General features: G+C 41.5%; 1 protein-coding gene across 1 annotated transcript in view; it reads right to left on the reverse strand.

Annotated features, from left to right (window-relative positions):
* Positions 1 to 24,435, reverse strand: part of ZSWIM8 (zinc finger, SWIM-type containing 8) — a 62,270-nt gene that overhangs the window by 13,538 nt on the left and 24,297 nt on the right. The window contains 15 exon segments of the mRNA XM_009871240.1: positions 189 to 313; positions 1,232 to 1,330; positions 1,786 to 1,969; positions 3,238 to 3,317; positions 3,320 to 3,407; positions 4,270 to 4,401; positions 5,213 to 6,221; positions 8,657 to 8,832; positions 9,688 to 9,889; positions 10,230 to 10,350; positions 11,634 to 11,715; positions 14,551 to 14,658; positions 16,389 to 16,561; positions 22,276 to 22,370; positions 23,490 to 23,643. Coding sequence (XP_009869542.1) covers positions 189 to 313; positions 1,232 to 1,330; positions 1,786 to 1,969; positions 3,238 to 3,317; positions 3,320 to 3,407; positions 4,270 to 4,401; positions 5,213 to 6,221; positions 8,657 to 8,832; positions 9,688 to 9,889; positions 10,230 to 10,350; positions 11,634 to 11,715; positions 14,551 to 14,658; positions 16,389 to 16,561; positions 22,276 to 22,370; positions 23,490 to 23,643 — 2,828 coding nt within the window.

Here is a 24,435-nt window from a genome sequence, read left to right on the forward strand (position 1 = left end):
TCCCAAGGCAATGCACACTGTGCCATCAGGTTTTCCATCAGTGGAAGAAGGTGAACACTACAACGTGGTTTGTAAATCATCAGCACATGATACAGCAACTTACGCTCACTGGCAAAACTATCAAATCCATCAAAATCCAAACATGGTTTGCTCTGCATCTTCCTCTCCCCTTTAAAAGGGGAACTCACCTTCTTCAGCTTGGACTGATCATCCTTGTAAGTAATCATCAGGGCTAACGCTAGATCTCCTTTCTCCCTCCGGGTGCCTTCACACAACAGCGGATGTTCTGCTTCACTGACAGTTGTTTTCATGCCTGCAGGCCAGAAAAGAGGGGATGAAGAGACAAGCGAGCCCATGGGATCACACCACATCCTGAGCACTACCTACACCTCAGACTACTTTACTGACCTCACTGCCACAGGCAGAAGATTCCCACCCCTTCCCTACCCCCATTTTTCTGTTAACTTCAGAAATAGGTCACGAATAAATGGGAGCTGCTCTTTGTCCCCAGAAGACTAAGCTTGGTACAACTGTCAGAACTAATAGATCCCAATATGCTGTGGGAAAAGAGTCCAGGCAAGTCCCCAACTCCATCTTGAAACAAACTTTTCCAGTTTCTGCAGATGGTACAAGCCAGCATTCTCACATCATAAAGACGTAATCTTCCTCCTTTCAGAGATGAGGCAACAGATGATAGGCCTTGTTTAATCCACTCTATTCCTTTTTGTATGCTGCTTTGAAACAGGCATACAGTATTGTCAACATGATATATATAATCACTGCTTTGTTGCTGAAGCTGATAAATGAGGCAAGAATCCAGTATTAGGCTAAGACCCTGAATTATATGATAATGCTTGAGAGTACTTCTGTTAGTCTTTCACTGTCATTGTTTACCTCTTCTGAAATTATTGCCTTTTGTTCTACGAAACTGTCCATCTTCAGTAAAGCCCAGGCAATACATCTTCCATGACAAAAGAGGAAGAAGAAAGCTAAAATTCATGTTACTGCTTTAACATGCAGTTCCTGTCCCATATCCCCCTCCCATTTTTCACAGCTTTTCAAAGGCATCTGAGCCCCAGTATGGAGAATTCTTTTGCACCTTGTCCTGACAAACCAGGCAAACACTTCGATTTCTGCACTAAACTAGAATGAACTACTAACTCTCACCATCCAAAATGGGCAGGATACAGAATATAGATGAAGAAAGACTTTTCTTGTAGAAGATTCTTACCAAGAGCAGCAACAGCTGCCTCAAAACCAAGCTCTTCATCTCCAGGCATTTCACTATTGCAAATACGGCTTGCGGGTCTAGAGCCTGTATGAGAAACCACTGAAAGACGACAACAGAATTAGTGCTCAGCTTCCAAAACTGGGGCCTCAAGGTAAAGAGAGCTTTCTGAATTTGTAGAGCTTCCTGTGGTCCTATTCCTAGCCTTGTACCAGTTTCAAGACCACAGCACTGCCTTGGGTTTTTCTTCCCACTCAGAAGGCTCCAAATCAGGCAGGTATATTGCCAAGTCAGTCTTCTAATCCCAGGTTGTGGTGTTCTTTTTTAAAGACTAGAGTTACATTAGCTTCCTCTGAATATAGTCAGCATAAGAGCAGAAAAGTCCCCATTGGGGCACAAAGCATCTTTGCAGCAACATGGAGGGAGGTGCAAGCAACTGTGTGAAAAAGTAAAATTAGATTGTTCTTAGACAGAAGACAGTTTCTCCTTAAAAACCCCTCAAAGACTCAACTTCTCAGAACATGCCCTTTGCACGCTCAAGCCAATACAGACAGTACCTGGAGCGCACAGGACGTCAAATATAAAGCTAGCCAACATCAGAGGCAGGACAGGTCGGTAGTCGCAGAGCGTCCCTTCCCGCAGTTCTTCAGCTCGTCCTCGAATAGTGTTCATCTCTCTGCTGCCCAAAGGAATCCTCTTCAAGAGGCCTCCAATCTCAGACTCCTGATATGCCAGCTTCACCTGGTAGCATCCACAAGGAAACAGAAGCAGCTTTCATCAGCACAGGCCCTGTGGGAAGTGGACCTTTTCTTCCCTCTACATAAAGTACAGCAATAGTTTTTATTGAAATATTAAATTATAGCAGTTCTTAGCACCCTAGCCACCTTTACCATTCTCTCCACACTTAACAAATTTTCAAATTAATACAAGTCTTGCCTCATATTTAGACACAATTATTTTTACTCAAATTATTACTTTTGAGTTGCATATAGAAAAAACACACATCAGTATTCATAAAAACATCAGGAGAAGTGTTTGACTGGGTAAGTCTATGGAGAAGGTGATTACTTTTAATTGTAGGAAGAAAGGATGCTATGTTAAATTATATACCCATTCAAGACAACAGAGACTGATTAGCAGAAGAGGGCACAGGGTGGCAGCAGCATGCCACCAGAATGAAGACTGTTACATTTCACTACTCCCTGCCATTCCTGCATTCTCTCCATTCCTAACACTTGGAAGTGATTGCTTTCTTTTAGGAAGCAAGTGACTGCCAATCTCACAATCTTCTAGTGAGACCATAAGCAGCACAGGTAACAAGTGTAGTTGGTGGTAACCAATACACGCCTCCCGGGGTTGCACACCCCCCTGTGAAAAGCAAGGCGGCTGCAAATCACACAGACATGGTCTTAATTGGACACTTCTGTGTTTCAAACTGTAAGCCTAAAAGTAATCAAGCAGTTCCAAAATAATATGCCTGCGCTGGGCACATGTTCACTTGCCAAAGACAACAATCTACAACATGTAACAACTGCACCAATTCACCCTAAAGAATAAGTCTCAAATCATTTCACCAATGCAAATATGAACACTTCCATTTACAAATGCCGTTATTTTTCCCATATTAGCCAAGCAAATGGAAAACATTTTAGATAAGAAGCAAGCTGTTCTAATAAAAACAACATATTCATAAAAGATTTTGTACTCATTTAAAAATTTTCAAGTCTGTAGCTTCATGTGAAATCAAAGGCCTGTTAGCACATGAGCTCTGAGCTTCCCATCAATGAAGGTAACACCAGATAAAGTGATATTTCTGACTATTTTTCTGGCAGATCAATGTCTGCTAATGGGATGTGCATACAATCCATCTAGTCCCACTGCAATCAATTTTAAAGAAATATATACGAGTATAACAAAACTTCAGGAGCTGAAATGGGAACTACATGAGCAAAAGCATGCAAGCAGAACAATGTTGCTTACGACTACCGCCTTTTTCAGATGTTTCATACCTCTAGAGCCTTCGTAGAGGCAGGTGGCCTCTGCAGCTCCAGAGCAAACATTCCTATCTGGAAAGCCAGGTTCTGGTAAAAAAAAACACCGGCAGCAGGAAGGCAGCTTTAGACAAGGTGTTGGTTGCCATCCACGTCTGCTTGCTGGTTGATACCTTGTTCTTTTTGCCCTGTTTGAGGAGGAATTTGTCAGAGGACACTTTCCTAAACATCCTAAATGATTCTATGCTTGTCCTCCTACCCTTTGCAATAATCAGTAGGCAGAAGAAAGAAAAAAAACACATTCAAATTTTATCCCCTTTGCTGAGGAACCACAAATCCCAGTGGTTACTGATAATCATCGTTACTTCCCCTATCTCACTCCAGCACAACACAGTGAAGGAGCTGGTCTGTTGATAAGACATTACATCCACTGTCTGCCTGCTGTGCAGGCAGATGTTGCACACCTGCCCCTTCCAAGGCAGCCCTTCCACAGAGCAAACACTGCTTATTGCCACCACAAGTGATTTTCCAGAAGTTTATCCTTACTTCTTTCCTCTCCAATCCCTAAGGTTTTGGAGATAATCACAAAAACCAGTCAGCTGCACAGAGCTGCATGAGAACCCAACTTTTAATGGCTGCCATACAATCTCACAGTACACAGCAGTAAGTATCTCTTAAACAAAATACAAGGTGTTTTGTTCAGTTGATCCAAAATAGATTCCTAAAGGAGCTGCAGCTTTCGGCAGACAAACCAAGCTTCTCTCTAAAGCATAAAGAAAAGGGAAGAAAGCTTTTAACTAAACTCGAATTTCTAAAGGCTCCAAGTCCTGCTGAGTGGTCTCTTACTTTCTTCCTCCCTTTTATCCACCCCCACACAGACAGTGATCAGGCACATTAATGACATCCAGAGAAGTTCAGCGCAGGGGAAGCATCAGTGAAGGGCCCTAAATTACAGCAACTGAGAAATGCCTGGGAAAGCTGTTGTATTTGTCCCACATATTCCTTCTGACTTACTCTCTATTGCCAAAACTAGACGAGCTTGCTCTCTACCTTAGTTGGCGGCTGCTCTACTTTGAGATCTGGGGGGTTGGCCAGTAGGTCCCTGGCGAGCTCCACGGTTAAGCGGCGTGCTTCGTTACTGTATCCATGTGCATACAGGGCCTCCGCACAGGCAAACAGGATCTATAAGAAAGAACAGGAGGTCATATTCAAACCACGCTCCCCCAGGCTGGAGCTGGCCTGCCTAAACCACTTGTCACAAAGACTCTGCGAACACAGTTAACTTCAGCAGCACAATTAACTTCTCAGAGTCTTTGCCTGGACCTTCACCACCATCCCTTTAGGCACTCCTCTAAAAAGTCTTTTCTTCCATGATTAAGTTCCATCCTCCCTCCAAGTGCTGTAAGAGATCAGAGAATAACGAAAAAAAACCCTCAAACTCAAACTGACTTAACTATTTCCATGCGTCTCCGTTTCAGCTGCTTGCTCATACAGGTGCAAGCTCTAAACATATTTTGAGGTTATTACAAGAATGTGACACAGTCTATTTAGATTCCTCTGGCCTTCCAGAGAATTTCTGCTTATGGTTGGACTTAATTTTTTTTTCTGCTGGGCATGTCTTGACCTTATCTACATTTAATTTCAGCTCAATTTTGCCATTTGCAAGAGTAAGACTAAGTAAAAAGCACACACTGTTTTGCCTGCATTTGTAAAACCTCGAGTGTGAGGTGGGACCAGCTAAAACCGGGACACACTTAAAGTTAGCACAAAAATGGGGGCTGAAGCTCACGGGAAACAGACACATGTGATACCACTGCAGTAAGACTGTAGATACCTTGGCTTGTCATGATACAATGGGTTACGACAACATTATAATTAAGCACTTGATTTAAAAACGTACTAGGCTAAGTGTGTCAGCTAGGAGGGTGGAAAGACCTTGATTTATACAACACATAAATCTGCAAAACAAAGTTTTGAACTAGATTTGGCTCACCTCCATCCGGTTCTCCTGCTCCAGAGGCTTTATACCAGCAAACATATCCTGCTCCTCTTCGTTTCCCCCGTCAGCTTTGTCATCATCTTCCTTGGCTACCTCTTGTGGATTCAGATAGTATACCTGGTAATCGTCTTCCTCTTCTCCATCATCCCCTCCCCCCACTGCACCATTCTCTCCCACTTCTTCTGGCTTCAGGCTCACACCACCGCTGTTCTCGTCTGCAGAAGGAAGGTCGTCATCATCACTACCCATTTCTCCCACAGGATCCTTGGGAGATTTCTTGGCCATAGAACTGCTCCTGACACTGGGCTCAGGTCCCTCAGAAAAGTACACCCCGCCATCCTCCTCAAAGGCGTCCCTGTAGCTCCTGCTCAGTGGGCTTTCTGCAAAACTAAACGTGTTGCTGGCTTCTGCCCCCAGAGCCAAGCTGCTGTCATCCAGGCTCATCTCTGCCAAGTCCGGCTCCAGAGAGCTGTCTTCACTGCTCATGCGGCGTTTCCCACTATGTTTACTGGTCAAGCCTTTGCTCACTGGCAACTTTGCTTTGCCCACTGCAGTCTTATACACAGCTTTATCGCCTTCTGCTGAAAGTCGTCTCAGAACCCTCTGCGGTGTTTCAGAGACAACTTTCCGCTTTCCAGTAAGTTCCTTTGGACGAACTGCTGGCTCCTGGGGAGAGGGACGCAGCCTGTCCCCAGGCTGCAGACATGGTCCCCCGGGCTCCTGTCCATGGGTTCTACCAGCCTCACAGGCCGTTTCTGCACACTGCAACCGGCAGCTCCTCTGCTGGATGGCCTTTACCCAACAGAATGAGTTCTTTTTGTCAGTGCTGCTATACGTGATCCCAGGAATGGGATAAGCGTCCTCCCAGTTGAAGTAACAGGCTTCCACGGCTGGCTTGAAACCCTGGAAGAGCTTCTCCAGTGACTTCTTGTGCTGACCCCTCTTAACATTATCTATGACTTTCAGCTGCCACTGTCTGAGCTGTGAACAAAGGTCCCTGCGCCTAAGAGAAGAAGCAAGAGGACAGATTAGAAAGGAGATAGACACAAAATGCACCTGCACCAAACTACCTCTTAACCTAAACCTCCTCCTTTTGGTCAGAAACATCTTCTGCTGAATTAAATATAGACAACATTAGGAAGAACTCAGGCGGAATAAAAGGAAACTGCTATATTAACAACCGACTCCTGGACAGTTCCACAATATAGAAACAAAAAAGTGAAGAGTACCAACATGAAAACATGATAAAAACTGTCACATTTTAGATTAAATACTGTCTGCCCTGTTTGCTTATCTGCCCCAAATAAAGTATTCCTGATGTGAGCCTCAGCAGTCTGAGACCAGTGAGTGCCTGGGCAACTGCTCTCAGAAACACTCATAAACCAGCCCGCAGCAGCTGTGGAGCAGCCCTGTGAACAGCTCCAGTCAAGACACTCACAAGTACAACCTGAACAACCTACCCAGGGAAGCACCATGTCAGACAGGACCACCAGTCTACTCCCAGGCATTTACCTCTACACCCTGATAAGCCTATATAGAGCCCAACAACTTAATTCAGGCTTTACTAGGCTGTCCTGGCGAGACTAAACTATTGCAAGCCACAGGTACAGAACAAGCAAGACAAAAATACCTGATGCTCAAGTGACTCTGAAGAAGAAGCAAGCTGGTAGGGTTATATAGACTTAAATTGCACAGCAGTTAGTCCCATGTCCTGCAAAACCATGGGGAAAAAAAGCAAAGCACTTCTGCATTTCCCAGCTCCAAATCTCACATGGGGCCTAAGCATATGAGCAAGAGGGTCCAAAGAGATTACATGTTTGGGTGATCTAATTCAAGAAAAGGAAGAGATGTTTCTAGAAATTGCACTAAGTGTCTCAAGCACCTGCCATCTTGTTTCCACCACAGATTTCAGAGATGAGAGGTACAAGCCCAACACTTCAACCCTCTCAGATTTCCTATCAAAAGCAAAAAAAAAACCAAAGAAAAAAATATTAAAATGAGCAGACCCAATTTAAGTGCAAAGGGTATTGGGACAAAAGGGGCTAAACACAAAGGACTGCTTCTATTTGTCCACTAAATAAATTAATTTACAGGGGAACAGACTAGTAGGGTTTAATAAAGAACAGGATTTTTGGAAGGAAAAAGAAGGGGGAACTACTCAGGAAAGGTAACGTAAGGACGAGAGCCTGCAATGAGATAGCAAGGAGACAGCAAGTCTCCTTATGATTCACTGGAAAGAACAGCACGAGCGGGTAGAGGAGAGTTCTTCTTGGTGACTATTCAAACACCAAGAGAATCAGTAATCAAGCAGGAGCATTTCAATTATGCATGAGCTCGTGTAGGAGAACTAAGCAAATTTGAACTGCACCAAATAACTCAAATGTTAATACACATTGCACAACTTCATACTTTATTAAAAGCCAAAACCTTTTATGTTTTTTTCTGTGTGATCTGATTGATGTTTGTGTTTATTTTAAGCCTTATTCCCAATTCACTACAGTTTTCAATTTGTCTTCATCTCCTATATTTAGCTACTTCATACTGTGAACTGTACAAGACAGAAACTGCATCCATTTCAGTGTCCCTCATGTACCTCACATAGATAGGGCATTTTATTAATGTTACACAACAATTCACAGAAAGCAAATCCTGTTAATATGGAATTGTACTGAAAATACCATCCTAGTTGGGTTTTTTTTTAAAAAACTTTTTCTGAGCATTCATAGCACATTAAACTAATTCAGTACATTCTACACACCACACTTTGCAGACTAGATGTACAAACCAAAGTATTACAAATGTCAACCACAGCATCTCAACACAAGCCCTCGGTACCTCCGCTGTCATTCAACCAAATAATACAGATGGCAGGGATTTACCAAGGCATAATATGGTTTAGAAACCTGCAGAAGCCTCATAATTCTTCCAGAGACAATTGAAAAAACTGACTAAAAATCATACACTGATAACACTGTTTACTAATAGACTGCAGAGAATAAACTCCCTACGAGCACAGAAGGCAAGAAATGGTTCATCTTGAAATAGACAACAGTGACTGACAGGGCTAAACAGAAATCCATTAAACTGCTGAATAGTTAAACTTAAAAAGCATTAAAATTTATTGGTAGTTGGTGTTAATCATTCAAAGAAACGTTCTCCACTGACACACTGAAATGCAGAATTACCCTCTTGTAAAAGAGAATGCTCAGAAAACAAGTTATTCACACAACATGATGTTGCTAAAAGTGAGCAGCAACAGCAACTGAAGTTTAAAGAAATTACAGTATTACCCCACATAGCACAGAGTCCAGAAGGACTAATGGTCAAACAGGTAATAAGGTAATGATATAAACACAAGAAACCTACAGGAAGAAACTCTTGAGTGTGCTTGAATATCACACAAGTAAGAGAGAGACTGGATCTGGTTCTGGGGCTCACCTCTGTGGACTAATAGTTGGGTCAAGGACAGCCAGCCTCCAGAGAACCACCATCTCATCACACATACTTGCACAAGCATGAGCAGCTACTTCTGACTGGCCATTGCTGCGTCCTGTGTGCCCGCTAGCACTGCTGTGTGATGCAGATGTTCGCACACTGTACCACCAGCCGGTTATCTGCAGAAAAAGATGTTTAGTGGAGCTGTGTTACGGCCAGCATCTCACGCCCCTCTCTCCCTTAACCTCACAACCACAAGGAAACAGGATCTCTGCAGCCAGTACCATCTTTTTGACTACAAAATAACAGCAGCATGGGTCTGTGAGAGCTAAGGGCCCCTCAAAATCTGTCTGGCCAGAAGGCACACGCCTGCAGAACAAAACACTCACAGGAGGTTCTCTCACTAGAGAGCCTTCACACTTGTCAGAAAAATTGAACATATGTGATAAATGAAGCATCTCCTTTTACCTGCTCAAAGTTGAGGTATGTGACAGAGCAATAAGAAAAACTTACATTGTAATTTATATTACATGTTGAGATCAGTGTCTAGAACTGTCAGAGGAAACCTTTTTCCTAGTATTATCTTTATTTTTTTTTAAAAAGATATCTTTTACAAAACTAACTAAAGAACCCAAGATTCTATCACCTAAAATACATCTTTAGTTTTTATCAAAATGACAGCCATATGTGATGTACTTTCTTCGGAAAAAAAAAAAAAGAAAAAAACACCATTAAAACAGATCCCTCTGACTGGGCAGAAATCAAATCAAACGTACTGAATAAAAGAGATCAGACTCCATATACTCATGTTAAAAGGACTGAGGTATTTGGGGGATATAGCGTTACTGGGATATCACCAAATCAGGAGAAGAGCAAACCGTAACATCGTTTTAGTGTGGAGAAGCACATGCACATAATGCTCGTAGACTGTAAAAAAAATAAAATATTGGATTGCACAAGCACATGGCACCAGTCACTAGCTCAGCTTGGTTCCCCAGAATTCCATCCTCCCCACAGCAAAGATATTTGAATACCTGCTCATAATTGAGACACTGGTCAGTCAGAATCTCCAGCAAAGGAGCTGCGTTGCTATCCCGTCTCTTAAACATCTCCCGCACAATGGAAAGCAGGTTCCAGATTCCTTCAGGCTCTCTTCCTCGCAGGGGACGCAGGAGACAGGCCCACTCAGCAGCAGCTGGTGGCTCCGTGGAAGAGAGATACATTGAATTTACGTCACTGCAGATAAAAATTAAATGAAACACAGCCATACAAAATCCCAAGCATATTCTAAATCCGGAAGAAGTACATTTGCACCGTAAAGGGGACAGATACGCCTAACTAAAAAAGAAGATGCATAACAAGACTCAGAACAGCACAAAAGCGAGCTATTGTGAAAATACAGCATGCTCTACTGAAATTACACTGAACAAGCTATGCAAAAATACAGTCCAGAAGAGTGACCACAAAACTCAAGCATCCTTCATTCCACGCATCACATCAGGGTATAGGCTATACAGTGAACAAGCTTACAGATTACATGAATATCACATTTTCCCTTCAGTGGGAAACAGTTTACCTGAAAACAACAGGAGAGGGTCCACAGAATTTATGAAGGGTTTTCTTTATGTTGTCACTTAGAGTAGATTCATCTAAGTACCAGGTGCTTTGATCTGATGCAGAGGGTCCAGCAGTGGGATCTTGACAAAAGAATAAACACACGCACAGTCTGTAAGCTGTGAAGATACTTTCCTCTGTGTCCAACCACAGAGATTATAGGGAGTACATCGGCACTGTTACTCAATTTCTTTCACCTGTTGCAGACCTCGGTAATCAGGACTATCTTAAAATACTATCATAACATTACCTTAACCACTGATAGCAATTAATTGGGAGCTGTGGCAGGCATGCTGAACGGTAGCACTACAACTAGTGGGATCAGGCGAAATTCAAGAGCTGTGCCAACAGAAACGCTCATGAAGCTCACTAAGGAAAAATGCACATTTGTGTACCTGGGACAGAAACCCCCCTGCACCAGTGGAGACTGAAAACGAAATGGCTGAGTAGCTGATAGGGTTTGGTGGTTATAGTGGATGTCAATCTGAACAGAAATCAGTGGCAAACTTTCACTGAAAACGCAAAATAAAAACCAACACACCTGCAAACTGGGCTATATTGAGAAAAGCACAGCTGGCAGATTTAGAGATTTTATTTTATCCTCTTCTACTCAGCACTGGTAAAGTTACACCTGGAATACTGTACCCAGTTTTAGGACCCTCAGTCAAGAAACCTGGGAGGATATAGTGGAGGGGTATCAAGACAGCTGTCAGAACAGACTGCATGACCTATGAGGTAAGACTGAGAAAGATGGGCTAATTTTATCTAAAAAGAAGAGGGTGAGGCACAATCATTAACAGCCTACAACTACTTGGAATCACAGACACAAAGCAGACGAACTCTTCCTGGTAGCAGAAGTTGATAAAAAAGGGTATTTGTAAGGGGCAGTAGGAAAAGAAAAAAAATCTTGATCAAAGGGTAATGTAGCACTAAAATAGGAATACTCTGTAACGCCTCTGGTAACCGAGCCGTGGCTAAGCTAGTCCAAGCCACAGATAACCCAGTCTAGTGTTGCAAACAGTCCTGTTCCAAGTAGGAATGTAGAGAGATCCCCTTCAGTCAGTATCTCCAGAAGTCTACCATTAGTAGCGACTTAAAAAGAAAAATCTTTCATTCGAAAGGTGCTTTACCTGATGCTCCCTTCCCCTGCATACACTCTGAGGTGTCCATCACACCACCACCTGCCTGCTGCTGTGCCATATGTACATGCAAGTGCCTGTGCTTACCCCTCTTCCTTGACCTCCACCTGTAATCCCCCTCCATCTGTAATCCCAGCTACAGGCCAGTTCAGAAACAAAAACCAACGGAAATATATCTGCTCACTATCTGTGCCACAGATTACTGAAATAAGACATGGGAAGGTTACCTGGGGCTCCACAGACTGTGTTGATGGCAGTAGACTGAGAAGATAACAGCTCATCCAGCAAGCGCTGAGCTGTTGGAAGAATCTGAAAACATGAAGCGAACTTTCAGTATACACACTATTTCTTATCCTGATACACCCAGCTAAAGATCCGTCTGGATTTTCATTACTGAAGCACTCTCATCATTTCAGGAGTATCAAATACACACACTCATGTTTCCAGAAAGGACGATAGAGGGTGCTAAAGCTTACAGGATAGCAAACCAGCCGTTGCACTTTCTCCTCTCCTTTATCAAAGCAAACCTATGTGTATGCAAGGCTTTACTTTCGACACTCACACCCTAGGAGGTAAACAAAAGCATTACAAGTTATTAGCTCCTTTCTCATTTCTTGAGGAGGGCACAGAGAGTGATACTGCAGCCAATTTTGAGAGATACGTAAGTGACTGCAGTCAAGGTCACTACTTTTCCGTACTTTGAATCTTTACTTCTTGTTCCTACATAATTTCTCTAAAACCCAAGCTACTGTGAACAAAAGAGCAAATTAGAAATTACATCCATACATAACTTTTTTTTGCCCGACTTTGCCAACCTGTTAGCACAGAGACCATCTATAAACTAACTCAGACTCAACAGCAAACTAATGTAATTTCAACACTAAACTAATCATATCTTCTGGACAGTTCACAGCAAACACAGAGAAGGCTCATACCTGACTACAAAATCCAAAGTAGATATACCCTTGAAAGAAAAATGTAGAGTGGAAAGCATTTTTTCCTCAAACTAAGTCTAGGCTGAAACCATAGATGTATTTAGCCTTTAGCCGACATGCTTACAACAGGTTAGGCATATAGTTAGGATTTAAATGACTCGCAACACAAAATCTGACATCCTCCCACCTCTCTCCGCACAACAGCTGAGGTTAAAGATCACACTTCCTGTAGGGCAGGGCATATTCTGTACCCCTGTATCTGCAAATAACTCAAAAATTCTTCCATCTTGAGCAGATGGAAGAAAAATAACGTTTCAGAAGGATATTTTGCATTTCAGTCATCCGAAGAAACAAACTCAGCATTAAGCTACTCCTGCACCTTTCTGCACTACTACATATACAAGTCATCATAAAGCAGAAAAGTGTCAGGTCTAGGCAATGCCACACTTTAAGGCTGAAGTATCAGGGACCTGCACTGGCTCTCCTTCAGGCATTTTTGCCAAGATACTCATATTTAATTAGAACAGAAGTACTGGCTTTATGATGGGAAATAGCTCTTGGGAGAAAAATTGGGTAAGAAATACCAGCTGCCCAGAATCACTGACATGTTCACAGATACGGAAAACACCTTCCACGGAGATTCTGAAAAAAAAAATCCTTATCTAGCTGCATTCCTAGAGACCATCATCCCTTTACATTCCAAAGTAATTCAGCGTTATGTCATTCATGAGCTGGAAGTAAGGATAAAATAGAATCATGTACACAGCCTACCCTAACTCTACATCAAGTAGTCAAAATGTGGGGTCCCAAGGTATTGGAGTGCCTATCTCCACCCAAAAATCTTCAAGACTGGGAATGAGACTGTTGGGGCATGCCTTGTCTTCTGCAGCAGAATTACACAACACAAGGTGCACCTGCCAATAAGTCCTAAACTCTTCTGTTGAGCAGCAACCATCAGATTACCTAGCAAGATAGTAGTAATTAAATTAAATAATCCAGATGTTCCTGGGTACACAGCTGGTACACATGACTGAAGGAGAAATAAACCCTGCAAAAAGGAGCCGACACAGAATATTTGAAAGCAAACAACTCACATGCCATTCAGGAAACAGCTACCACCACTTCTAGCCTTTCAAAACCCTCTTTTATCAAGCACCAGATTATGTGACATAAAGCTCCAAGTCCTCAAGGGGCGAAGAAAAGCTTTGTCTGTTACATAACGCAGCAAGAAACATACGCTATTGGTGTGAACTCTTAGCAACAAAAAAATCAGTATTTTTATATCACTTCCATATTATACGGTTCCTCTATTTCGTCTCATAAGAAGATTAGTATTTTTGTAGGAAATTTAGAGAACATTTCAGCAACAGAGTATCTATCTTAGTGTCCCAAGCACTGCACCACACCATAAATTTTAGGCACATGCTGACAGTAATCTCACTCCAACTTAAGACATTATGCATGCACTACTGAAATGTGACAGATACCCAGGCAAGCCAGTTTTTGTCAACCTCTTCTGGCTGAACTAGCATTAAAAAGTTGCCAAGCCCTTATATTTTTAAAGCAAACATTTCACACTTAGGTATTTCTTGTGTATTTCGTGCAAGTCTTTTAGGCAAATGATTTAAACGATCTGACCTTGAACAACCCAGATTTCTAAGGAATAAGAGAGCTGATTTTTGCCTTTGAGTAACAAAATTTCATGTCTATTACTTTCCATAACACAAATTACTCTTATGAATCACCAAGAAGCTACGCTGGGGGAAGACGGAAAGTCACCAGTTGGCTGCATTAGGAAGTGCCCACCTCCGGCACATACAACACACCCACTGTGTAGTCGTCTTCGCTTAACAAACCAAATGCACAAACAAGAAGCAACTTAATTTGTGCCGACATTTTTCACCACCAGGTATTTATTTTACTGTGTTTGATCTTCCACAAGCTAAGCACATATTCATGCTAATACAAAGAGCCACTACTCTCCTTTCTCCTTTAAAGACACATCAATCTTTTGCTTGGCTGAAATAGACAACTGTCACGTAATAGAATGGCGAACCTGAGAAAGGCAAGAAGTGAAAGCCATCCCAGCAGCTCACAATTGAATAGCATAACTGGTTATCTTGCAACAAAAGACATTATATAAATTGACCCAGAATAAAGATAATCAAATTTAACAAAAAAGTCGGTCCTATCGATTGTCCCCACTTACCTGTTGTGGAAGTTCACTGATTAGGTACTGAGCGAATTTTTGCAATTGGTCTCTTTGTAACCGAGACAAGGACTCAGAAACAGGTGCTCGCAAGCATACCGCAGATGCCTGAAGAAAGAAAAGGAGATAGAAACTGTCATTAACAGGTCAGACTTAATGAAGCTGCGCTCACTGAATGGATGAAGTGTCAGGAACAGTAGCTATGCTCATGCATATCCTGCTCGGTCTTTACGGACCTTTTTTTTTTTCCTATAATTATGTGGTGTGTTGCAGACAAGATGCAAATACGCTGTCTAGGCTTTATAAAAACTGTTTTTTAGAGTATCTTTTCAAGCAAACTGCTTTAACAGCTGTGCCCAAGATCTGTTGTTGCTAGCAATTGCACAAATACTGGCAGGGATTTCACAAACAAACCTCTAAAATAGGACATTACTCTTTACGCTTCTGGCAAACCAACCAGCTCTGTGGGGGGCTGTTTCAAAGAATCACAATCACCTCATTTATCTCGTTGGAAGTTTATTCCTTAAATCTCATAATTAGTCTCTTTCCACAACTTAGAACAACTTAAACAATAGAACAACACATCACTAGTTTCTTCTTAACCTTTTCCATTCTACAGAACAAAAAATGCCCAAATGGCATCTACCTAAAATTTAACCTGGAAACAGGCAAGAGTATTCTGATAATAAAGATGCTTCAGATCTTGGTTTGTCTACACTGAGGAAGCCTTGGCCTGTGACTTGCTAGTGCCAGCAGTCAGTATATACAAATATGAAAATCCGCTCACTCTCATTTTTCAGGTAGAACACAGGACCGGAGAAAAAGAATTATTTTTATCTTACACAGGGTCCACACAATATAAATGAAAATTTGTCACCTATCCTCACTCTCCATGCCTACCTTTTAAAACTGGAACTAATAATTCAAAGCAGAACCCATTTTTTTGCCAGGTTCCCTGTCCTGAGTACAGAAAGTACTCTGATATTTTGATGACTTCACAAGAGTATCAATTTAAGCCTATTACAACTGCCCATTGTGAAAGCTTCAGCAGGTTATTAGTATTTAAATTTAGGAAACTGGAGTTGATTATAAGCATGCTAGCTATAAAACGTTCTGTGACAGCAGAAAATCTTCTGTTCCTTTCAATCATCCAAGCTTAATCCTTCCTTAAAACATATTTCTCAGATTGAGGAAATTAATCTGTATGCCAGACTGAACCCTCACCTTTTGTAATTCATGTTGATTCTAAGCATTTTCACCTGGAGTTCGCGGGGATAAGAAACACCCACTTTTCACTATATGCAAGGCCACACATAACACAAACAGTCCTATAAAAACATAAACTTAACTGACTGAAATCTGCAAGTCAAAACGACACTTACCTGCCTCAGTATGTGTTACAACAAACTGGTGAACATAAAGGCCAAGAGTGATCAAAATTACTTTCCTGCTGCACTCTGATCAAACAATCTAAAGAAAGAGCTTTCAAATCCCACATTTACACAGACTCGTAGCAAAAGACTATTGGTGACCTTTCATTCCTTGCAGAACTGAAGAAAGAATAATTCCAACATTCAAATGAGAAACAGGAAGGGGCCAAAGAGGGCTCTGTATCTACCCTCAGCAATTTGCACATTATCAAAAGACATTCTGCAGTTTAGAGCCTCAGACAATTCACTCCACAGACTGCAACTGTGAGCACACGTTTGCACAATCTGTAACCAAAAAGGGTGCCAAGAACAGTGTCCCTACAGAGAGCCCGTGTTGCATAAAACTGTAATGAGGGGAGGCTCAGAGAAGATGCCCAGGGGAGAGCAGAACTGTATTTGAAGGCTTACATTGTGTATCCGGAAGAGGCAGAGCGCCACGACGTGGGCACACCACTTGGCCCCAGCTCCGCAGGTACAGCTGCACGACGTGATCCGGCACCGGTCAAACATCACCGCCACGTTGTACGCACCTTTGGGCGGCACCATCTGTGGGGGTACCACAGTGGCACTCAGGTGGAAACCTGTTAAAATTCAAAAGTCCAAATCTACCTTTCTGGTGCTTGGGAGACAGCTAGCACACAAATTTAGGTATGTGCCATTTAAACAATGGAACAACAGGCCTAGCAACAACAGGGATGGACATGGAGCTAGAGTCTCCAGCACTTGTTTCTTCCCAGTCGGCTACAGCAGAATAGTAGCAAAGAGGCATAACATGTTACAAGAGGTTCAAAACCATGAGCTTTTATTATATTCATTTATTTATACATTTACTTCTATTAGTATTTCACATAGAAAAGCAGAACTGGATAAAGTCATCACTGAAAAGGACTTTTGATCACAGTGTCAAAGCTGGACTACACCTACATTAGGCATCATTTCTGTGTTAATTAACTCTGGCAACAACGCAGACCACGATAGGTGACTTCTTCAGAGTTATTTCCAAGCCAGCCAACTTGCATAGTCTTACAGTGAACTAAAGAAGGCAGCACTTACACCTGAACACTTACTTTCACTTTGTGGCTTCAGAAGCTACCCAGTTCTCATAAATTATGTACCTCCTGACAATTTTGCAAATATCCCATTTTAAAAAACCATGTCCTCAGAAAACAAAAAAAACCTTTTTACTTAGATTAAAATCCATGGGAAAAAGAAAATTTCAGCAATAACACTTGAATGAATCCATCCTTGTTAATCTGTGGTCAAACAAATAAATTACGTGTCGCATCTCAGGCAGGATGGCAAAGCACTTTGACGAAGCTTGGCTCTATATAAACTCATGCACGATGGACTCATAATGCACCTTCCTCTACAGATAATGGTTATCCAGAGGCACACATATTACAAGCTGGAAAAGGCCATCAGGAGCATGAATCTTCTGTCTTGGAGGTCCCCATCACCAGTTAATCATCCTCTACAGCCATGAGTATAAACCTCAGAACCTTTCTGCTACTCTCAAATTCAGTTTTAACGACGCATAGAAAGCACTAAGAGTATCAAAGCCATAACCAAAATTCAGTCAAATAATCTAACTTAAGTGAAAAAATATGGCTTGGGACAGATGATTGAAATAGCTTCTCCATCACAGGCACAAGGCAGTACATGATCAATCCACATTACTAAGTTTTTATTATGATATTGTGAGATTATAATAATGATGCCGTTCAGGAATGCACGTGACCTACTAAATCCCATTTAAAACAATGTGCACTATTTCTTCCTCAAAATATAATCTCCATACCAATACAAGCTTGGTCTCACCTTGCTTAACCTTTCTATTTCTCCTGTTCACCAGAATTCAAATCCTATTCCTGATGTGGGTGATTATTTTGATTAGTACACATAATGCCCATCAAATTCTTCAGCCATTTCAGCAATTGGAACAGAATCAAAACAAAAGAAGGCATTCACACGAAGTTACTGCTGCCTATTACCAGCTACAGTTCTAATTTATGTTCCACACTTGGATAATACAACCCAAACAGTTCAGCAAGTCCTTCTGTTATACTAGAAGCATCTCAGTTTAATGCCAAAAGGCCCTAATTTTCACAAAATCAGATTAAGCATTTTGCAAATTGGAGTTGCAGCAATTCTGTTTCACTGAGAAAAAGAAGTATTGGAAAGGTGTTAGAGAAGAATGGGTCACAGCTACACACTCTTATCAAGCTCCTACCATGAATCTTTTATTCATATATGAGAACAGTTGAATGATCAAATGCAAAGTGGGAAGAGAAGTTCCAAAAAGTGACAGGGAAAATTTAACGGTTTCAGCATGACGTATCACAAGATTCAGCGCAAACTTCGGCTTGATGAGCACGTCGGCCATTGCCACAGCCAACTCGAGCAGCTCTGCCCCATTTTGTCGCACCACCAGTCTTGCCATACTGACCAGCTGTTTGTGGGATGACACATAAAACCACACCAGGAAAAAACCTGGATTAAATTAAACGTTACTTTTATCAGGAAGAATACCACAATTCAGTTCACTGAGCAGCTTACAACAGTCAGAGTCTGCAGGGACTGAAAAGGTGACTGTGAGAGGGACCATTCTGGAGAGCTTTAGCCCTACACTGTTGTTTAAAGAAATGGTCATCAACTGTACTTGTTTACAGTCAAAGTGCAACTAATGTCTTCTCCTGCACAGGACGGCTCTTACCCTCCTGCCTAAATGTGACGACAGGAATCCCATCAGCCATCTACCCCACACGTGAGTGACCTGGCCACCCCATGGAAATCCCAAGCATGTTCTTTCCTTCCACCCATCTCCTGCTCCCACTACCGGGTAACTGCTCATCTACTCCGTGCCTGACAATACATTACAAAAACACGCCTGCATGTACCAGCAGCATTCACTCTGCAACTGCATGTGGTCCACCAGAAAAAACTAGTATCTATACCCTATTCTTGGCAAGCTCCGCACCCAGGAGACCTTAAAAATGAGCTGCAGGCCAGAGAAATTGCTTTGCCAGGACTCTCCCTACTCTGGCTACCATTTCTCTTAAACTCACTGCGGGTGCAGAGCATGTTAAGTACATCTGTGAAAGCACTTAGACTTTCCACACAGAAAGTGCATCTCACACTTACAAGCACCAGATTTACTACTCATGCACAGAAAAAAATATGTCAAGCAGCCAGCACCAACGCTGCAGAGGGGGTGTCAGATACACACAATGTACAATGTACTCACTCTGCATAGAGAGCACCAGGACTGATCTACTGCAGCCATGAAGCAGGTTTTGTCAAGCAGTGAAGAAGGGGTAGCAGCACACTGTCCTCTCTGACACTCAACTGAGACACATGATTTGATCAAATGTAAAAGCTGGAAATAATCAACTGCTCTCTAGACTAGGTCCTACAAAAGAAAGATGGCTTTTTGCCCAGTCCACAACCTATCCTTCCCACTGCTCTACCCCTGAAGCTTAATCTTTTAGGAAAAGTATCCAAAAAAACCCGTAGGCTTCCTGATGATTAATACAGTTTTCAGAATTGTAGGATAATTACATCAATATTTTTTGCATTTAATATTTATTTTATCATGAAACTAATCTATTGTCAATTTTCAGGTCTGTTTATTAATTTTTCTGAGGTCTTATTAGTCCTCATTTCAGCCAGAAATGCACAAATATGAAATATTCCAAGCTAGTCAGTAAGCAACCACAGTGAAACTGGAATGAAAAGATTTAAGTGAGCTATGAGTTAACAACATCCTGCTAAGAACACTTGATATATTGATATTTGATAGTTCTGATGCCCCTATACCAATGACATCAAACGCACCTTTGCATAGAATTTAAGAACTTTTTCCCTGGCTTTCCCAAGACTAACAGGACTGAGAAAACAAGAGCTGAACAAATGCTTTGATAGAGAAAGTCAAGCAAGGCAATTCTGGACATTTGTTTGATTTAAGCCAGGATAGCAGAATTTCTAAAATGACTCTGAGACACTATTCAAGGAGACGCAAAGCTAGAATCCAGACTGAATCTGCTGTTGCCTTCCTCATTTGTTAGAACAAAATTGAGAGTATGATATAAAAACAGTCCCTGAAATCAGCAACTGCAACAACACACCCATCTGAGAACAGCAATAATGTCTTCAGAGCAAGGAGGCTGCTACAAAAGAAACACGCAGCAGATCTACAAAAGCCAATTCTTTGTGTATATACAGTAGAAAGCTGTAAAAAAGTGGGGTTCTGGACTGTGGTGAAGAGATGCTAATGTTCAAAAATTACAAACATGGATTTGCATGTGGACAAAATGACTAAGATCACTTATGTTTTGAAAAAAATAAATCTTGTGTGGCAGTGGGAAATGGGACAAAAAGAACATAAAGCACATTTGAAGCTCTGCCCTGTTAATCACAGTATCACAACACACTGCCCAATTCCCTCTAAATCAAATCCCCTCTCAAGGGCTGCTTCATTTTCTGCATTTCTTTTCACATTTGTCATTATATAAAACTCAAAACTGGAAACACACACCTTAAAATCATTTGGAGTTGGCAACTGAAATTATATCCACCCCACCTGTACTGCTCAGCTTTTGGGCTGCTACTAATGGGGAAAAAAAAATCTCATAAACTAAGGAGGAAACAATGTTAACCGTTTCAACAGCGAGGTTCCTTCCACACACATAATCCTTGTCAAGAAGTCCAATGACTGTACCTATACTTGAGCAGCTCTTCCCATGCATCATTCACTGCTGCTTCTTTTTCCCTATTCCTCTCCTCTCTCCCCAAGCATAGGTTTTGCACTAATATTCCTACTCTTTGTTCATTTACATTGCTTTACACCTCCTCACCTTTGTAACCCATTACTGAAACAAGTCTTGACCATAGTCTTAGCACAATATATTAAATATTCTGCTCCTTCCCATTGTGAAAGCCCCAGGAATTACTGAATTTCAGCCAGCTGCATTTTAACTCATTTTTGTCTCTCTTAAGCATTTGCCATCCTGAAGTTCAGCAGACGCCTTAGAGGCCTCTCTCAGCATTTCAGTTCTGACATGAGGAGCTTACGAACACACTAAAAAGTCAGTTTAATCCTATTCAGGCCAATTTCATTGATGTTCCAAAATTACTATCTGGTCTCACTGACAACTGAATATACTTCATGCATAAGGAAGTAATTAATTTCCACTCCCAAGAACTCCTGCTATTGGTATTATAGTAGACAGCTGACTACATAAAGTCCTTTCAGATGCTTTACCCTATATTCAAATAACAGTTCATCAGTCTCTTAAAATCTGCATATCTCAATTACTATCTTCTCTTTTCCTTCTTCCCAAACTTTTACACTTTGAGTGTCTTTTCTGAGGGTCCCTTACCTAATTTTATTCATTCCACTGATCACTGAGAGTGAAGCATTACTGATACTAGCAACTAAACAGGCCAATGGAAGTCTCTATCCCTCATCACAGGAAAACACAGGAACTTTCCTCCTTAACATCATGCAGCTTTTTATATTATCACTTCTCTTACTGCAGCAATGCTCAGTTCCCATATGCCAACTCATTTTCTCAAGCTTACACTTGTAGAAAAAACAACACATCTGCATTGGATTGACATGGACCACCCTGACATACTAGTGTCTTTATTTCAGATAATGCCTTTCCTGTTTCAGTGGAAAAGCCAGCTCAGCATTCTCCTTTACTTCGAATCATTTCCTGAGAAGTTCAGCCCAATTCTTTGATTAAGATAAGATTAGTTTCTATAACCATAAAACATAAAAACAAGATAAGTGAGGAGAAGGAACAAAACCCACCGGCAACAGGGATTTCCTTCTGCCAAAACACTACACAAGTAACTGCATTGTTAATATGACTCTTTTGCAATAAGAATAATTAAACCTTGCAACCTTCCTCTCCGCTATACACGCACTTTAGGAAAGGCATTCATTTGATGACACCACTAGAAAACCAAGTTCTTTTTATCAATGAGGAATTTAAGCATTATGGAGACAAAGGCATTCTACGTGGTTTTTTTCCAAAATGCTGAGACAGATTAAGGATCTAATTTTCAGAACATTTCTAGCTTTTCACTCAGTTTCACAGCTGAGCTGATCGAGGCTGAAACAAACGTAGTATTTAGCTCAAGACATTACAAAGAATACAGGTGGCAGGGTGCTTAGTCCAGGATGCCAGAAAAGCTCATTTTGAGACATGGTCGTGCCACTGCTGTCCCATTGCAGCTACGGGTTTGGGAATCTGAAATAGCTAGAGATCTGGAGCCACAATGTTCTTACCTATCTGGAGAGGGTCTTTGACAGCCCTCACCCGGAAGAGCTGCTCCCCTCGCTGGAACTCATCTGCACTGCCATTTGCCAAACATGAGTACAATCTGCAAGAGATACACACAACATGTCAAGATCAATCTGGTTTTGAGAAACTTCACAGCATTATCCTCTTGCATTCTTGGATGACATGGCTTTTGAAAAATCCTTACTACTGTCATCTTTAAGATGAGGTCCAGCTCTTTTCTGACAGTTTTCCATTACAATTCAATCATAGAAACCTTTAGACTCTTCCTAACTGGGTTTTGTGTATAGCCACTGGCATTTCTAGGCATTTCATGCTAAGGCTCTGAAATATAAATTCATTCATAACCTAAAATTAAGGTTTTATATGCATTATAATATCAATTCAAGGCCCAATGTTAGCATGTCACACTAAAAATTCCTTGTACTTCAAGGTGAGTTACCTGCTTCCTCACATGAGGCTCTGTTACATCTGCGCTTATCAGAATAACGACCATGTACAGCCAGCTGGCTTGCTCTATTCCCCCAGGGGATCTTATGAATTACATCAGCACTTCTGAGTATATCACTACTTTGCAACAAAATTCTGAACGTATGATTACACATATATGTAGACCTCCTTTAGCATAAAAGCTTCAGCAAAAACACTTCGGAAAAAGATGGAAAAGCACAGAATTTTTGACTATGTACTCACACAATTTATGTGGAAACATAAGAGTCATCTCTCCTGACAGTATCCACTCTGAACACTGATGAACTCAGCAAATTCTGTTTCTCTTACTTACACCAACAAAAGGCTTGCACAGTACACCGAGCCAGCCCTCCCTGGCAATTCCTGAGCCCAGTTAAAGCTCTGACTCAAGCAATACATTCAGACTGGAAAGAATACTGCCTAAGACTAATATGAGGACAAAAGTGTACAAACTAGTTACTCTCAGGCAAATTTAAGGGTGCATTTATTCTGGTATCATTCACACAGAGAACCTGCACATGTACATGCTCTTCCTAGGACATATGCAGGGCAACTCCCAAATAAAACCCCGTATCATAGCATATCCCACAGTAATCCATCCATATCTTACAAAATGCACATGAGAGCAGCAGGAGCCTCAAATACACAGGACATCAAATGGACAACAATTATTCTCCAGGGAACAGAACTTTTTCTTAAACATCAATTAAACAGAAATAGTATTCATTACCTGATATCTTCCTCATTTTCTGGGAAACTCCAGAAGGCAATTCGAAGCTGCAGCTGCTCAGGCACTGGTGGATAAACTTTCTCCACCACCTCGAATGGAATGTGAAACGCAACCTGTTTTGCAGACAGTTCCACCAATGGGATCACCAGCCCATCTAGCAAGACAAGAAACAAACGCAATTAGCCATTTAGAGAACGTTAGTCACGACAGGCTAAAGAGATCCAAGCAGGGAGCTCTTCCACTTCCTCTCTCATCTCACCAAGCTCAAAGACCAATTTTGATAGACAGTAAAAGGCAGCACAGAAATTTGCTGAAGAACTGTCTGCCAATGTTGTTTGCTTTCAGCCCCCTAGGGCATGGGTACACGTTCCTAAAAAAGTAGTCCTTCTCAGGAGAGCTACATTAGCCTAGCTTACATCAGTGACTTGAACTCTGTCTCCTGACAAAAGTGAAGCCATTTAGTAAAGGTAGTCAAATATTTTTCACACACTTTTTGTTAGAATATGGCAGCAACATCCAGCGAATGTCAAGTGTTTACACCCAAAAGTACTACTATAGTGTATACGCATGAGACAGCAATAGAAAGGTTATCCAGGAACGTCAGTATTTACTTCTTGTTAACATTCAGTATGCAGCTATTTAGAACATTTTAATTGCAGTTAGTACTTGTTTCATTCCTCTCACCATCACCTCTCGTATGATATCTGTCTTTATATTTCAAGTTCATTACAGAAGCAACTGGGAGTCACATGTCTGTACAGTGCTGACTACTCTGAGCCCATGAGGATCCTAACTGAAGGCACCAAGAGCTTTATACAAATACAACTAACCACCACCTTTCTACCAAACTAATTCTACTTCTTAAGCTTTTAAGTGGAGTTGAAGATTTCTCATCACCAGGCTATGTGAACCCTACACTTCTGCTTCTAGATTACGCTCTGTATAA

Source organism: Apaloderma vittatum, unplaced genomic scaffold (assembly GCF_000703405.1).
Source record: "Apaloderma vittatum isolate BGI_N311 unplaced genomic scaffold, ASM70340v1 scaffold5476, whole genome shotgun sequence".
Lineage (NCBI taxonomy): Eukaryota > Metazoa > Chordata > Aves > Trogoniformes > Trogonidae > Apaloderma > Apaloderma vittatum.